The sequence below is a fragment of the Coffea arabica genome, chromosome 2e (assembly GCF_036785885.1).
Source record: "Coffea arabica cultivar ET-39 chromosome 2e, Coffea Arabica ET-39 HiFi, whole genome shotgun sequence".
Lineage (NCBI taxonomy): Eukaryota > Viridiplantae > Streptophyta > Magnoliopsida > Gentianales > Rubiaceae > Coffea > Coffea arabica.
This window is the reverse complement of record NC_092313.1, coordinates 34638644-34656155: the sequence shown is the minus strand read 5'-3', so window position 1 is coordinate 34656155 and position 17512 is coordinate 34638644. Positions and strand designations below refer to the sequence as shown.

The window sequence follows — 17512 nt, the reverse complement described above, 5'->3', positions numbered from 1 at the left end:
GCGAGTGGATGTGGCGGGACATGGACATTTGGGGCTGCTACGAGAAAGCAACATGTTGTGAAAACCACTGCTGACAGTGCTAGTGAAGTACCAAGTGAAAGTGTATCTAGATCTTTAAGAAGCAACGTAACATCCAACACTAAAAATCAGGTTAGTGTAGATAATTTTCATAGAATTTAGTTTTTGTTACTATCAGGTAATTTGCACTAATAACTAATTCTCAAACTTAAAAATCTACCTTTTAGTTTGCAAAATACAGACCAGATTTGGAGTTCAATTGCTATCCAGCCAAGGGTCCTCAAATGCTTCTCCAAGCCAAGTGGAAAAGTGACTTTCTGGTCATGTTGGACCTGCCCCTAGACGTGTTGTTTATTTTGTCCTATTGGATAATGATATTATGTTGCTTTTTTGCTGGTTGGTTGGTGCCTTTTAAGGTAGCAGAATGACTATTTATCTTTTATTTCAGGACGATTAGACACTTGTTGTAATGATGGTGTTTTTATGGCAAGTAGACTGTGGAAAAACATTTGTTATTGTAAGCATGAAAATGCACCCGGTTGCTAAAATTGATATTTTGAATTAATATGTGTTGACAAATATGTTTTGTACATGAAAAAAGTTCCGTTAGGTCTCTTTTTCAACTAATAATGTCCGGTTTCTAATTCTTTAATCTGTAAGAATTGCTTCAATTTGAAAAAACTCGAATGTTCTTATAATTTGGAAAATTATGAAAAGAAAAGGACCACTAGGGAAATTTTTTTTATAACATATCACTTGAGAAAAAATAGACCTTATAATGGAATAACTATATAATTTTCCTTCTAAGATTGTCTTTGCTCGATGACGTGCAAACAGGTTATGAAATTCCACACTTCGATATCATCATATTTGCAATGTCTTGACAAGGTATTGCGTAAAATAAAAAATTTTGTGAACAATTTAAGAAAATAGAGGAAAGAAAAGCCTTTTAATCCTTGTTTTATACTTAAAGTTAAAGTACGAGGGGTGGGTATTTTTGTCATAAAAGTTTTCACCAAACTTTAGTTAATTAGCAGGATAATTTTTAAATGGGTTAATGGTCAATTATCTATTTTGATTTAACGGATGGAGTTACATAACTAAAAGTTAACGTTGAAAACTAAACTGATATTGGGTTGGGGTATAGTTTAAAGGTAAACTAATAAATAACTAGTTATCATTCATTTTTTACCTTGAGTTTCATGTGAACTCGTAACAACCTCTTCAAAATCCATGCAGAATTTTTTGTCGTAGAGTTGTATCCTCCTTTTTCTTTCTAAGAAAAAAAGAAAAGAGCCAAAAAAAGAGATAACCAACCAAAAAAAAAAACAGAAAAAAAGAGGGAATCTGAGGAACAAGGGGAGCTCACTGGCGCCGTCACCATTGCCAGAGTTGCTGTCTTCTTGCTGGAACCACCATCACCTGCAAATCATCATCAAGAAAGCACTGTGAGGTTTCCATAATCCCTTTTTGTTTTAATCTCTAGGTTGAGATCAATTTTTTTGGCTACTGAAATTGATATCTTCTTCCCGTATGCTTTGTCATGTGGATAAATGAAATTGGACAATGATACTTGCTGCAATTTCATTGTTTCCTTTTCACATTTTTCTGCCTGAATGAGGCTTGACAAGATATGTTCAGCTCAGCCATAGTCAAATTTCGTGGGAAATATTCAATTTTTGTGATGACCTTAATCTGTTTGACAAAATGCCCAGACGAAATGAGTTTGCCAGTGAGCTGACCCGAGAGTGCGTTTGAGAGACATTTCTCCTTTAAATTCTGCTTCACTTTCCGTTTGGTTCTTGATTTTATGTTTTTTTTTCTTGTGGATATTGTTTCATGATTTGAGTGAGAGAGAGAGAGAGAGGGTTTGTGCGAGTTTCCGGTGAATCGGAACGAGATTTCTGTCTGAAAAAGGAAGAACTATAGCCAAAGGTCTTTCTAAAATGAAAAATCTGACCCAAAGGGACAAATATACCCTTCACCGGTCGCGCGGAATATGTAAAATGTGGTGTTGCGCCGCAGAAGTCGTGCATTGGAGACTCTAAAACAGTTGGAAGACTAAATTGGCTAAAAAAAACCTTAAAGGACGAAATTGGTTTTAGTGTAGAAGTTTAGGGATGAAAATGGTGAAATTCCCTTGCTTTTTTCCTCTTCGCATAGCAGACACACGAATGCTACACAATTAGTGTTTGTATTTTTTTGGTATTTTCAGCTTTGTTTCGAAAGTGGAAAATCCTCGCAAGTGGTTTGGTGCCTCTTGTTCCCTTGCATCCTGGTAAATACATTTCTTGCCATTCTTTTTTCTTTATTTTTTTGCACCACGAACACATATACTGTATAATCAGTATTTTTTTTTGTAATTTTCAACTTTGGTCCAAAAATAGAAAAGGTTTTGTAGTAAAATTTCTGTTCATTCCAGGTTAGTTTACCTTTGATTTGTATCATTAATTTGCTGAAATTTTTGTTAATATTATATGGGCTGATATTTTAAATATTTTAATATTACTATTATGTGCTTATATGTTTGGCTATTTACTCTTATGATAAGTGTTTACTTATGCTTCTTAAGAAGATATAGCTGCACTTTACTGGTTTTATGTGGTATTTTAAGGCATCGGAATATTAATAAAGTATATTTAAAAAAAATTCTTATTGGCCAAAAAATCAGTGATTTTCCCCCCAATTTATGCTTACCCTTCCAATTTACCTTCTATGTACTCTATCTCATCTCCCAACTATGCAATTCTTTTTTTTTCCCAGAAAAAGGAGAGAATCAAAGAGGGGAAAGCACTATACATCTCCCTTCCCAGCTCCTATTTGCCTTCCTAGCCAAAAAACACGAAGAAAAACTCACACTTTCGCATCAATTTTCAGCCATTTGATGAGTTTATTGTTGAGTTTTCTTGCCTTTTTTTTGCAAAATTGACCTCCTAGCAGAAATGTTTGCTTTTGTTATTATTGATTGTTTCATAGGTTTGAAAAAATCAAGAAGAAGCACAGCAAAGTAAACATCCAGTGTTTAAGGTGTGTGATCATCTCTTACAATAGTAGCATGCTTTGTGTTTGATGATTTGCTTCTAAAGGTAGCTTTACCACTAGACTGGTTTAGTTTTCTGAAAATTTACGTGTCCTATTGTTATGGAGTATTAAATGATTTGAGAGATGCTGTTTAGCTTACTGTTTGGTCCTGAACAAAAATGATTTTGCTTTTGCCTTTGTGTTTGTATGCTGAATGATCCTTTAATGTCTTGCAATGGCTCGAACTATCTTTAAATTCCATTGGAAACAATACTTTGATAGACCTAGAAACATTAATTTCATCGATTGTTTTTGACTTTTACTGCATTGTCATGTTAGCGACTATCATAGTTAGAACCAAAGACCAGTTAAAGAGTATTTTCCCAGCTTCTACTTTCTTGGTTCTAATTTTCCACATGTTTTGGGGCTCAACAAATAGAATCTGCACTGAATCATGATTTGTTTGATATAATTTGGTTTCTGTTTAAATTTTGGTTTTAGGAACTGGACATGCACTGATTAATTTCTGGCAAAGATAAGCACTTCTGAGTTCCATACCTTGGTTCATTGAAAGGGGATTGTTCAATGGACAGATCCTAACTGGGGGAGGAGGGGACAAAGACTTTTAACATATCTCAGTCTTCAATTATTTCGCAGCTTCCTTGTTATATTAGTTTCTCTGGTTTTGCACATGGACATGGACTTTGCTTTAAGTACCCTACTGCTATAATGGTTTGCACATGGACATGGTTTCTGAACATGACGACAATTAAGATCTTCCGTGTTCTATTAATTTTAAAAATGAGAGTTACAGGGTAATTTTCAATAATTTTTACACAACAAATTGGGCACAGCCAGAAAATTTCTAGTAACAATTACGTTCAAATATGTGTTTTACGCAATTATAATATTGACAAATGATCTTGAAGAATTTTTAAAATAAGGGAACCAGACCAGTCAGCCCACTCAATTATCAAATCCACTTAACAACCACTAAAAGCCCACTGACCCAATGCTAATGCCCGCTCCCCTTCTCATTCCCTTCGCACTTTCGGCGGCAATTGTAACTCACTGAGTCAACTCACGTTGAATCGTTCGAGGGAGAGTGAGTTGACGTGGGCTCTGGATTCTCCGACTTGCAGGCAATGATTCTGGTACTGGCCAGCCTAATTCCTTCTGACCAAACCTCAGTGCACTAAACAATGAGTGGAATTCGTGGAATACTTTTCCAAACTTGCAAGAAGAAGTTTCACTGTTTGTCCCGAGATGCTGGTCCCAGTGAAGTTTTGAAGAAAAGAATTGCTGAAATGGAGAGGAAGAGAAAGAGGAGAGATCCCAGAAAGAATCAACTTTTCATTGAAGTGCCAGAATCAAAATCTTTTCTTGATACTGCCACCATGCCGATGATCCTCACTGTTGCCGGGACTGCCCTTTTTGCAAAGCTTCTAATGATGGTACACACACACACACACACATTTACTCTGATTCAGTGGATATTAGGCATTTTCTTCGAAAGTTACAGATGATATTTGCTGCAGTGTTTTTTGGATTTGTGGGCCTGTCTTGATTTATCACATTAGCAGAAAATATGGGTCGTTTGGATTTTAGCATTTTCTGTTTTGTTTTTCATTTGGAGGGCTCCGGCTTGCAAATTGAATCGGAAATTGTTTATGAATCTGTGGATGGTAGCTTGATGAGTCGAAGTCTCAAGAGATGATTGAGCGAAAAATAAAGAATGCGCCTCCTGGTCAAGGGAGTGTGAGGATGCTAACTCGGGAAGAGTGGGAAGAAGTTCGAGAAGTGAGACCAAGGACGCCGTTTGAATCAAAGCTTGCCCGTCCAAATGCTCGAATAAGGACTGGGGAACCATTGCATTGGGTAATTCTCTGAATTTCGCTTACTTTTAGATTGAATTAATTTCAATTAACATAAATTGCTCTTCGTCAAAAACGTCTGTAGCCTTGGATATGCTATTGCTTTTGGAATTCATCGATTCTGCTTTGTCTGTGAAGCACTTCAATTGTTTAAATCCTTGCTATCTGTGTTGCTTCTTTTCTGCTGGGGCATTGTACATTAATAATATGGATTCTTGATCTTGCATATGTTAGTGATATTGGAATCCATTGAGGGCCACATGTTTCTACAAGGTATATCTTGGTTATTCTGAAATCCATTGCTGTAGTTAAGTATTTGTCAGTTTCATCAGCATATTAATGGCCTTATGAGCAACTATCAAGGCATCCTAAAATTAACAGTACCAGGTGAGTTGCTATTGGTGCTGTCATAAGAGGCCTTCTCTGATATCAATGTGGCTTTGATAAATAAGATTCTTCATCTCACTTTAGGCTTAATGTGCCTAACAGTATGGTTTCATACCATAGCTGTTATGTGCATAAGGAGTTCTTATTAACTTGAAGAGTTGTATCTCCTGTGTTCTTGCATTTTTGTTTTGTGCTGTATTCATGCCTAGTGAAAATTTGGTATTTCTACAATTTACTATGTAGAGTGAATGGCCGAAATGGTTGCTAAACTATTCAAAAGGCACAGTTTGGTCACCCAACTTTTTTTGTGACCAAAAAGGTCATTCAACTGGAAAAAATGCGATTCAGGTCATTTTGTCAATTTCTACCGACAAACCATCTAATTGCATGGACCCCTGAGCTGGACGAATATTCTCGCATGGGCAAAAAATGTGTCTTAAGTCTCAAGTCTCTAATCTTTCCCTTATCTCTAGTCTCTCCTTCTATCCTTGTACCCAGAAAGACTACAAACACTTTGAAACTCCTCGTTCCACATCACCAAGACGACACTGTTTTCACCATCTTCCTGGATTTTTACACTCACCTCTCTTTTACAGTTCTTCTTAACAGTGCTTCTCCTGAAAGTGTTGAGGGCGATCTTGGGTTCCTTCCACCTGATCTCCATTGTGAATCCTGATGGAGCCGCCCCACCACCTTTATCTGTGGAAGCTGCCTGCACCCACTCATTATTGTTTTTGCCGGTCCCCCTCACTGCTAGAGAACCCTCCAATCTCTATACTTTCAATTTGACCTCGCATTTTCTTGTCTGCAGGGGTGGCCATGGTTGTCACCTCATCATCTTGACCTCTGTTCTGAAATTCTTTCCTTAAATGATAAGACCAAAAGCAAATATAGACCTTTTTATTTTTTAAGGAATTTGCCTAAAGGGGTATGAGATATGAGGAGACTACATAGGAAGATAAAAATGGAGGCAATTCAGGAAAAATGGCTATTGCAATTCAATGTATTTACTGTGTTTTTGTGAGTGTGTTGATGGTTGTGAAGGGGAGAGAAAGAGAGAGAAGAATATTCTGTTAGTATTTGTTTGCTGTGTAGAGAGAGAAAAGAAGGGGGGGGGGGTCTTAAGGACTTTATATAAATGAGAGGGAGAGACTTGAGATTAGGTGGCAACAAAAGGAGCCGAATGGTGTGTCCAACTCAGGGTGAGACGAGGGAGAGACTAGAGAGAGATATTTTTGCCCATGCAAGAATATTCGTCCAGCTCAGGGCTCATGTAATCGGATGGTTTATCGGTAGAAATTGATGAAATGACTTGAATGGCATGTTTTGTCCAGTTGAATGACATTTTTGGCCACAAAAAAGTTGGGTGAAACCATACCATTTTGAATAGTTTAGTGACCATTTTGGCCATTCACTCTACTATGTTTGATCTGCTACTCATCTTCACTAGCCACAATAGATCAAATGGCCACAAGTTTACATGCCACTGCTAGCTCATTTCATTTATTAACGAATTAGTGATGTTAAATGATCCTATGTTTGTTACTTAGAAGTTCAACAAAACTTAACGAACTCATCTTTCTGTTCCTATGTGTGTTTGTCAATGTATGCATACTTGAAGGAGAAAAATTGGTAATATGTTTCATCAAAATCTAGAATGCAAACTGGAAATCGAATTCAGCAGCTGCTCTCATAAGTAGAATGCAGAACAATTGGTTTTATGTACAAAAAGATGGTCTGTTGTCATTCTTACTTGTACATAATTGTAGGGTATTTTCTTTGTAGTTTCCTCAAAATTTTCTCTTTACTATCATCTAGCCTGATAAAGTCCTGAACCCATAGACTTTAATAGTCTGATTAGGATGATTGTGTTTTAGTTCCATGCTTTCTTCCTGTCAGAAAGAGATCTCTTGTTCAGTTAGTATTTCATTTGTGCCGCTTGAGCATGCGTATTTATGTCCTTCACCAAAGCTAATCAGGTGCATAAAGACCAGGATGATCTGAGGAGGTCTGCAAGGGGGCTGTGACAGGAAAACTTTTGGATTTTACTTCATCTTTATAAATTGAAATAGTTGGATATTTAAGGGTTGATTTGAACTCAAATTGCAGAAAATTTGCAAAAGACAGAGATCGGTGGGATAACTATATAATTCTTCTGACTGCCCTTTAGGCGTCAAACTGAAGAATGTTCACATCACTAGAGTAGCTTTCTAAAAGTTGAATTCTGTTATCTTGAGAAAAACCTATGATGCTTTACCTATTCAATGGCATTATTCTCTTGCAACCACTATATATATGAACTTTTGAAACAGTCAAATATGTTTATTTCATTGGGTGACCAGATGTGAGAAAAAGTAGGGAAGAGCTTAAATTAGCAGAAACAGCAAAATAGTAGACTCTAGAACTACTGAGGACCTTCATAGTACTGAACATTTGAATGCATAAAAAGAAACTCTATTTCAGCTGATATCTTCTCATACAAGGGTCATCAACTAAACTCAACTAGATACGAAGTTGGCTGCACATATCTTGAGTGTGCTTACAGCTTTGGAAGAAAAGCTTTTGCATATCTTTTTTCTCTTTATGTTTCATTGTTCCTGTTCTTGTTATGGTTAGCATTTATAGGTAAATGTCAGTCTAAAGTTTTGAAAAGTTGGAAGTGTCAAGATGTGCTAGGTTCTGACTAGCATCCATGATGCTGATCGAAGGGCATCATATAACTATATACAGCTCATGCATATACTCTGACATTTCTGATGAAGTTTTAGAAGACATCATACTTGATTGAACAATCTGACGTGCTGCCTAGAAAGACGTTAACATTTTTTTTTTTACTTATCCTTCTTTAAGACAATCATTTTATTGAATGAAGTGGCTTTTTTTTTGGTTCCTCTGTAATTTCCTTCTTTGTTCTGTTGATGGGGTCTATATGCGACCCTAAAAGAGGGTCGAAAGTGGACAAGGCGAATGAATAGAAAATGAGTCAGAATTCTTAAGTAACTCCGTAAAGAGACAACAATTTTATTAGTAGTGTATTAACTATATATCTAAATGGACTATAACTGATTAGAAAGTTCTGGATTTACAATTTTTCCGGATGAAAACACAATCACATGAACTATTTTAGAGATAATGATTGTATTTAAGAAACATGATATTCTTTATAGTTCCATATTTAGAGGCTTAGTTGATCAATAAGAACAAATAGTTAACTTGTGATCCTCAGCTCTTAGAAGCTATCTTTTTTTTTTTTTTTTGGTACTAAAGTTGTCTTTTGGTTTTTACCCGTATCAGATGGCACCTAATTGAAGAACTCAATGTTTTTATGGGCTTCTACTCAATTCTCATGGAACTGATCTTATAGCTTGTGATAAGCACTACAAGGCATTTGCTTTCACAATTGCTATTAAAAAGTGATATTAGGAGAGAGAAAATAATATGATTTCACCATTGCTTCTCATCTACTAAATTATTTAATTAATCTAATACTAGCTTAAACATTAAAGAAAACACTAGAATTTGTTATTTATTATCAAGGTTTAAATGGCATATGGCTTCAAAAATAACATATCATTCTATATATTTCACTTAATGTAAGATTTAAATTACTTTTTTCAGTTACGAACCTATTGTTAAACATGATCAATAACAAATAATCAAAAAAATTTGTAACCAAAATATTACAAGGAGCGAACTTTAATACCATAAAAATCTCAATAACTAACCTCAATATGTTGACAAGAATATTTATAATGTTAAAGCTTGTTTTCTGTATTATTTTAGTTGCAAATTTTTGATTATTTGCTGTTGATCATGTTTGACAATGGTATGTAATTGAAAAAAGTAATTTGGATCTTATATTAAGTGAAAATGATAAAATGATATATTATTTTTTATGCTATATATGATTTAATTCCTAATGATAAATAGAAAATTTTGGTGTTTTCTTTAATGTGTGAGTTGGTATTCAATTAATTAAATAATATTTTAGATGAGGGGCAATGATGGAATCATGTTATCTTCTCTCTTCTAATATCACTTTTTAATTATAGGTTGGACTTAACTATTACAAGATAATTTATCTCAAGGGAGGTTAGTATAATTTTTGAAACCCAGAGGGAAGCCACTGAAATAGTCAGAAACCTTAGGGGAGGTTTATGAAATTATTCCTTGTTTTAATTTGTTGTTGTTTTCTATCACTTGTTTTAGCACTAATTTTTTGGCGCTCCAAGGGGAAGGGTGTTGCCATAGAAGAAAGCCATGAACAAGAGCAATCTAAAAAGATGGATTCTTTTGTTGGTCTTATGTGCCTTTGCCCACCCCTACCCTCTTCCTCTTGCTTCGTGGATTTGTATGCCCTCTTGTTATATTTCTGTGGACAGAAAAAGAAAGAATAGAATTACAATTGACACAATGGATTAAGCATATACTTCATGATTCAAATCATTTATCTCACACTTTGTAATTGTATTCTTTTCTTTTTTTTTTCCCGTTTCCTTTCCGTTGGGTATTCTTTCTATTTTTCAACATTTTGTTTTTGGTTCTGCTTCCTGGTTTTCTCATTTGAGTTGTAGTAGGAGAAGTCAACACTAGGATCTATTTTTCTAATTGACACAATGTCTTGTTGTATTTTACGACTTTTCCTGAGGTACCTTGTTTCTAGTATTTTGGCAGATTTGACAGACTGATGCTCATGTTAGTTTCTCTTTATGCTATCTGTAGGAAGACGTTAAGGACTGGACAATTGATGTGCTCACAGACGGTTTCACTCGCGCTGAAGAATGTGTTAGACGGCGATCTAATTAGCTTCAGAGAAGAAAGTAAACAGAGCAAAGAATGAAAAACCTTCTAATTTGCTACAATTGATAGTGGCTGTTCCTTGTCAAACGAGTTTGCAAGCTTTTGAGGTTTTTGTTTGTCACGGGTGGAGGTCTTCTGAGCTCTCTTTCCCAAGAAGGAGCTTGCACAAGAAAAATCACAAGCGTCTCATCGGTTATATCAACAACTTGAAGCTCATTCTGGTTATCTCACGACATAGATTCCATATCTGTGATTATCAGTTTAACGATGGTAGCTCAACTTCGAAGAGCTTTATTTGCCAGTGGACTTTAAGCTACTAGCATCAAACTGACTAGGAAAATTGACAAATGGTCTAATGCCTACTTTGTTCGTTGTGCTCCAAAACTTGCCAGTAACAGTGCCATTCTAGTCTAAATAGGTTGTTGCCATGCGGATATGGTAACCGTTGTCAATCAGCTGTCTGTACTGGCTAATTTATGTATGCTGAAAGACAAAAGTTATAGTATGCAAGCAAAAGTAAAAATATTCAATCTTGCACATTTTACACTGGGTTTAATATAAAAAAGTGTGCATCTCAATTTCTCTTCAGCAGCAAAATTCTGGAAGTTTTGATATGGTTAAAGGTGAAAGGGGCAATTGTTTTGGCAGCATAGCAAACTTCAGTTAAATTAGACACTTTCTGCCAAAGACGTTGTTTAATTTGTTTCTGATGCAACTGGATTGACTAATAGAGGAAATAATTGTTTTAGTTATCCTGCCTAGCCAATAATTCAACTTCAGGGGTCATTGTATCTCGGCTGGTAAGTAAGCGGTAAATGTCAATGAACATCTACGGAGGGAAAATGGGCTACTCTGACATGGAGGATATGGTTCTCATCCAAGGCCAGCGTGGGGCTTCTGTGCATTTGTATGGGTAACTGTCTGTTATATGAATTAATGCCCTTGCCATTCATATTTACTGAATGCCATTAATAATAGCAAAGCAGAAAGCCAAAATTTCATCATTTTTTGAAATTAAAGGAATAAAATTATTAGCCCCTCAAAACTGTGGGGACAAATATTCGAGGTAATTGTCCTTATTTTTTTTTTAAACTTAAGCAACAATTTAGGACATTCAGTCGCGGGCTTCTCCTTGTTTCACAGGCCACAATGCAATGCAACTGTCTTTCAAGAAGGGGGTGTGCTTGATGCTACTAATATGCTTGGCCCTTTAATTTTTTTGTAAACAAATTCAGAGTGCTGCTAGTGAACTAATTATGCATTTTATTTGTTAATATTTCCCCTTTTATTTTGTTAGAATATGGTGTTAATTGCTAGATTCTACTCATATATATTTTTTGATGTTGTTATTAGGAAGTTGTGGTGAAAAGAGAATAAAAAGTGAGTTAAAAGTGGAATTTTCAAAAGACTTTACAAAATGCAGTCACGTCTTAACTTGTTATGAAGTTCCAACATTTTGCCATTTGAAGTGGATCCCATTGCACGAAGAAATCATTGTTACACCATCTCATGTCGTTGCAACTTGATTGGTCATGAGTTACCATTATTTTATTAGGAACTGAGGAGTCATGACTCATGACTTTAGTTTATTGGGAGGTAGTTTTAGTAAGTGGACTTCGATTAGAAAATTTTTTCCTTTTTCAAGAAGTAATAAGGAATAGGAAGGGGAAGTCTGACGTATTTTTTTCTTGTCTAGCAATTGAACAAGCTCTCTCCTTATTCCTTTTATTCTTTTTCTCTTCAAAAATAAACCCTAGTTTTTCTTTGGCTATGATTCCATCGTGAGGAGTGGCTGAACTCACTTTCTAGTTAGAGGATAATCAAAGTTTTGGTTCATCGAATACTGTGAAATCTAATTTGATTTATTTATTTCATTTATTTATAAGTCTTTATATGGAAAAATAATTCAAAACGTCCATCACATTTTATAAAATGATTTTTTCATCTCTCATTTTTAAAAGTATAATTTTATATCTCTAACAAAATCACATTGGTCAAATTTGATGCTTATCTATATTTTTTACTAGTTTTTCCTCACAATCCACCACGTACCTTGCACTTGATCATTTTTTATGGGTAAAATTGTCAAATCACATTTCACATAATCTGATTTATAGTCCATCATATTTCACAAGATGAATTTTTTTGTCACAAACATTTTACAAAATGAAAATTTTCATCCCTCATTGATTATGTGTAAAAATAGTTTTTCTTATTTTTGAAAATCTATGCATATGTCTATTTGATTTAACTCGAACAGCATAAATAACATACAATATATCTTTATTTGATTTCACCCGAACTAACTAATTGTAATTGTAGGTGAATTCAAAGACAAATATATTACATGCTACTTGTATTATTCAGGTGAAATTAAATATATATATATATATGGATTTAAAAAAAAAAGTTATTCGTGCACATGATTAATGAAGGATGAAAAAATTTATTTTATGAAATGTGAGAAACAAAAAAAATTCATTTTATAAAATATGATAGGCGAAAAAATTTATTTTGTGAAATATGAGAAATTATAGATTCGGATTATGTAAAATTTGATTTAACAATTTTGCCTCTCAAATATAATCACGTGCAAGGCACATGCAGGATTCCCATAAAAAACTAGTCAAAACCTAGATAGGGGCCAAATTGGACCAATATAAATTTGTAAGGGACATAAAATTATACTTTTAAAAGTGAGACGAAAAAAGTCATTTACAAAATGTGAGGGACATTTTGAATGATTTTTCATACATATATATATATATATTTCCTGTTCATTCATGATTATGATTATTTTATACGATTATATAACTTGCCACTATTTAATTGTTAGAATAATCTATTGTCATCCAAAATATTAAATCTATAATTGTTTGGTAGCTTTAGCTTTTGTGACGAGTGATATAATTTGGTTGTAATAGAAACTTTTGAATATATGTTACTAAAATATATAATCTAATCTAAATAAACCAAGTTTATGCATTTGTCAGTTAGAATTTGTAGTTTCTCTAATTATTATTGCTATCAATAGATTAAATCCTAAGATCTTATTTAGGGTTGTCTAACCGGCAAGATAAATAATCACAGAGTTTGTTATGATTATCGAAGTAGTAAGGAGAGGTAAGTTGTCAAAAGTTGTTGACAACCATAACCAATTTAATTATAAATAAATGATTTTATCTTTGCATCAATGATTAGTTAAATAAACCAAAGTTGAGATTAGACCTTTGAATAGAGAGTTGTCTATTGTTGATTTACATTTATTTAATTTTTGAATTATTGTTTTATTTAACTAAATTACCTAGGTTAATTTCTAACAATCCCCAATTTTATGTATTGTCATTTTATAAGAAAATAAATTACCCAGTCCCTATGGATATAACCATACTCATCGCTATATTTGAATTATATTTTTAGAGTAGGAATTTATTTTTGCTGGTTTGACACCAAACAAATTTTGGTGCCGTTGCTGGAGACTGGTGCCTTATTGATTTAATTTTAATTTTAATTTTCCTCTCATTATGTTATTAGTTTATGGCTGACAATAATCAATAATTTAATGATAGACATGATTTCATTCACAGGAGGGTTAATAAGATATGTGTATCTTTTATTGATCAACGTTTACATTTTCTAACATCTCTTGTAGAAAAGTTGGTTGTAGGGCAAGTGTAGCAAATTAAAACATGTGGAATTTATTATGCCTTGAGTCACCCAACTGACATGTGCTCCACACTCCAAGATGATTTGAATGCTCATGTGAATGTTGTTGGAGGTTTTTCAAGCCCTTCCAAAAGGGGTATAATCCTTATTCGAACACATATACTAAAGGATGGAGAGATAACCTCAACTCTTGTTATGCAGCAAGGCCACCAATTCCACAGCAACAATTAACTTTTATGCCAAGTGTGCCTCTTGAAGAAATTGTTAAATCATTAGCAACTAACACACAATAATTTCAATAAGAGACAAGAATGAGTTGAAATCTAGAGACTCAAATAAGTTAGCTGGCGTCTGCGGTGAGTCTATTGAAGTCTCAAGTTTTGGAAAAATTATCCTCACAGACCATTGTCAATCCCGAGCAAAATGTGAGTGCAATTACCTTGAGAAGTGGAAAAGAGTTGCAAGAGCAAAGAAAGGAAGTATCCAAGTATGAGATTGAAGAGAAAGAAATTGAGAAAGAAGCAATGTAGCCCCAAACTCAAATCCCTCCAATGAAAGAGTCTAGTGAAGAATCCCCAACTATGGTGATTCCTTCGCCATTCCCAAACCGATTTGCATGATCCAAGAAAGAGGAGGAGGAGCGAGAAATTCTGGAAATGTTTCACAATGTTGAGAAGCTGAATGGCAATGATAAAGTCTATAAGGGGAAAATGCGTCAACTATACTACAACAGAAATTACCTCCTAAGTGTGGGGATCTAGAAGGTTTTGAGCTTGATGGACCAGATAAGTTAGGAGCTGTAGTGACCAAGCATCTTGAATTGAGAAACAAAGTAACTCATTTGCTTAAGGATTACTAGCATAAGGGGGAAATAATGAAAAGAGTTAAAAGATTTTATTCTCCTTGAACAAACATGACATCATCTAGCCAAAGATGTTAAAGAAAAGCGTTACTTGGGAGACAACCCAAGAATTTCAATTTTACTCATTTTGTATTTTTTTTATTGTTTTTGTGTTAAAGTTAAGCTTATATTGTTTCTTTTTGATAGAAGACTTTTTGTTGTAGGCCATGGATGCGTTCCATGATGCTTTCATTTGTTTTAGAAGCAATTTCTTAGGCATAAGACCTTTTGTTACAGCAAGTGCCCACATCTTATATCCAATTTCAGATTTGAGATAAATCATGCCTACGCTATGTGCTAAATGCAAATTGGTGATTTGGAGGTTTGGATGGATAGAAGACCCTTCCTTACATAGCCCTCCAATACCGTGATCCTAAATTGAACCTCACTGCATGCTTTTATCCGGATTGGTTTTTAAGCCACCTATTTCTCCCTAAATGCTTAGCTCAAAGGAGTCCTCTTCTTCTTCTTTTTGTAGTAAGTTTCATCCATTGAGGATAATGTATGATTTTGCTATGAAGGAGGGGATATTTCAGGTGTACAAATTTTTCATGAAAAATTTAAAATTTTTAATTTGGTTATGGATTTTCTTGTGTTATGAAAATACAGTTAGGATGTAAATATGAGTAATGCAACGTTATTAGCATGAGTGTGTTATTTTCTTACAATCAACTTGAATGATGGAGGTACAAGATTTGACATATTTTTAACTAATTTGTGAGCTTTTGAGCCTATGGAGCATGTTGATTATATTTGCTCAATTTTTTTTGTTGACATGTTATCACATGTGGTTTGATATTCTAGAACTTGCTTTTGTGGTTTGATATTTTAGAACTCGCTTTGTTATGCATGTTGAGACTACACTTGAATTTGATGCATTAAAATGATAAGGGCAATTAGGTTTAACCCCTTTTTGACTTTCTAAAGACCAGCCCTAATTATATTTTTCCCTAGTTAACCATGTTTGAGCCTTGACTTGTTCTCTGTTTAATAAACATAATTATTACCTTAATCTTTTTGTTTGCATCTTCTTATTTGAACCCTGGGTCAAAGGAATACTATAATATTCTTACTTGATGATTTCAAGAGTTGTTTCGAGACTTGATTGAAGTTGGCAAGTGTATTTATATTTCAATGTTAGCAATATCTTGTGGAAACCAAAAAAAGGAAAAAGGAAAAAAATTTAAAAAAATAAAAGAGTGAAAAAGCTGTGAGGACTTGCAAATTCCTTATATTTTTCTTAAAAATACCCTTTTATTTGGAAATTATTATTTTATAATAGCCCTACTACTCAATCACCCCACAATAAGTGCAAATGAACCTAGAAAGTAGGGTTTCACTTTTCGTGTTTTAAGTCAGAATGAATTAGGATTTTACGTCTTTTCGCAGTATGAGTAACCGGTATGGAATGTGTACTAAATTTGGTGATTAAGGGTAAGTTTTAGATGATATTAAGTGTGTGAATAGAAGTAATAACCATAAGATAGTGAATTATAAGTGAAAATCCTAGTGCGTGCGAAATACGAAAAAACGGGTTGAACCGACGGGTACCGTTTGTTACCGATGGAATACATCACTTGACCATCACTTTATTACCTTAATCCCTTTATGTTTACTTGACTAATCAGCCCTAAATTACCACTTAATCCAGCCATCTTTGTTGACTAAAGAAAAGGAAGAAAGAAAAAAAAAGTGAGATGTAATATTGTGATGACACTTGGCAAGCATCTACCCATTTTTGACCAACTCAAGTCTAAGCTTCTTATCCCTTTCTTGGAGCTCAATTTCTGTTTTCTAAGCTTCATTGTGCACGAAATTTAGAGAGGAAAAAGAGAGAAAGAAACCACTTCATTCAAGCTTGCTTTCTTGCTCAATCTTACAAACTAACCGATAGATTCACCAAATAATCCATAGAAGTTGCTTAGGAGGGTGGATTATCATCTTGGAGTGGAGAGTTTTGGTGGTTGAAGCTTCCTAGGGGCTGTTGTGCTTCTCCAATTCTAGGTAAGGATGGTATTATTTCATGGTTGTGCTACTTATTGGTTTACAAGTGAAAGTTATGGCTTGTTAGGTAACTTTCAGGGTTTTAGTATTAGTTTTGGTAAATTCCAACTCTATAGTGTAAAAAATTCAGCTTTAGTTGTTGGAATGATGGTTGTTTGGATGGTATATGGTGTATGTAGGCTTGTATAGGAGGTAGTAGTAGTGGTTTTAAGCTAGAAATGTGAAGTTACACATTAAATTCTTGACATTCCAGAATTGAGATTTCTTATGGTTCAGTTCTGTCCGTTTCTGTTTGAGTATGTTAGAAACTGAATCAGCCTTAGCACAAAATATGAAAGTTGTAGGTAATGATGTTTTATAATTGTCTACAAAATTTTAGCTCAATCGGAGCACTGTAACTCATGAAAAGACAAAAATTACCCCTGAGACTGCCCTAGGTAGAGTCCAGCAGACAGTTTTGACATTTCCTCATGTTGGCTGCATTTTTCACCTTGATCCATACCAAACCAGTCTTTAGCCAAAACATGAAACTTTTAGCCCTATGTTTTATATTTCCAACGCCACTGAGAACACCTCAATCGGATTTCGGTAGCCTGAGTTATTGTTGTTTACGTATAGTGCGGTTAACTAGCCTGAGTGTGAGATTCTGGTTCTGTAATTTGACATTTTGACCTAGCTACACTACGAACTGGACTGAGTGGTCTTCATCAAAGTTGTAGGTCTTTGTCTTAGCTTCGAAACGGTATACATTGTATTCCAATCCAATAAGCGTAGCCTCATTTATGCCCATTACGCAAAACAACATCAAATCTGTCTTTTGTTTTCAACTTAAACTTCATTT

General features: G+C 34.4%; 1 protein-coding gene across 14 annotated transcripts; it reads left to right on the top strand.

Moving 5' to 3' along the window:
• The first annotated feature begins 1126 nt into the window (after positions 1 to 1126).
• Positions 1127 to 10644, top strand: LOC113727243 (uncharacterized). Of its 14 annotated transcripts, none has more exons than XM_072080451.1 (6): positions 1128 to 1466; positions 2234 to 2296; positions 2995 to 3045; positions 4182 to 4493; positions 4729 to 4917; positions 10023 to 10644. In XM_072080451.1, exons 4-6 carry the CDS (start codon positions 4242 to 4244, stop codon positions 10104 to 10106), a joined length of 525 nt encoding a protein of 174 aa, XP_071936552.1. In that variant the 5' UTR covers positions 1128 to 1466; positions 2234 to 2296; positions 2995 to 3045; positions 4182 to 4241; the 3' UTR covers positions 10107 to 10644. The 14 variants fall into 14 exon arrangements, with proteins under 14 accessions (XP_071936557.1, XP_071936558.1, XP_071936552.1 ...); XM_072080453.1 differs by having other exon boundaries at positions 2959 to 3045; XM_072080449.1 differs by having other exon boundaries at positions 2782 to 3045.
• The last annotated feature ends 6868 nt before the right edge of the window (positions 10645 to 17512 follow it).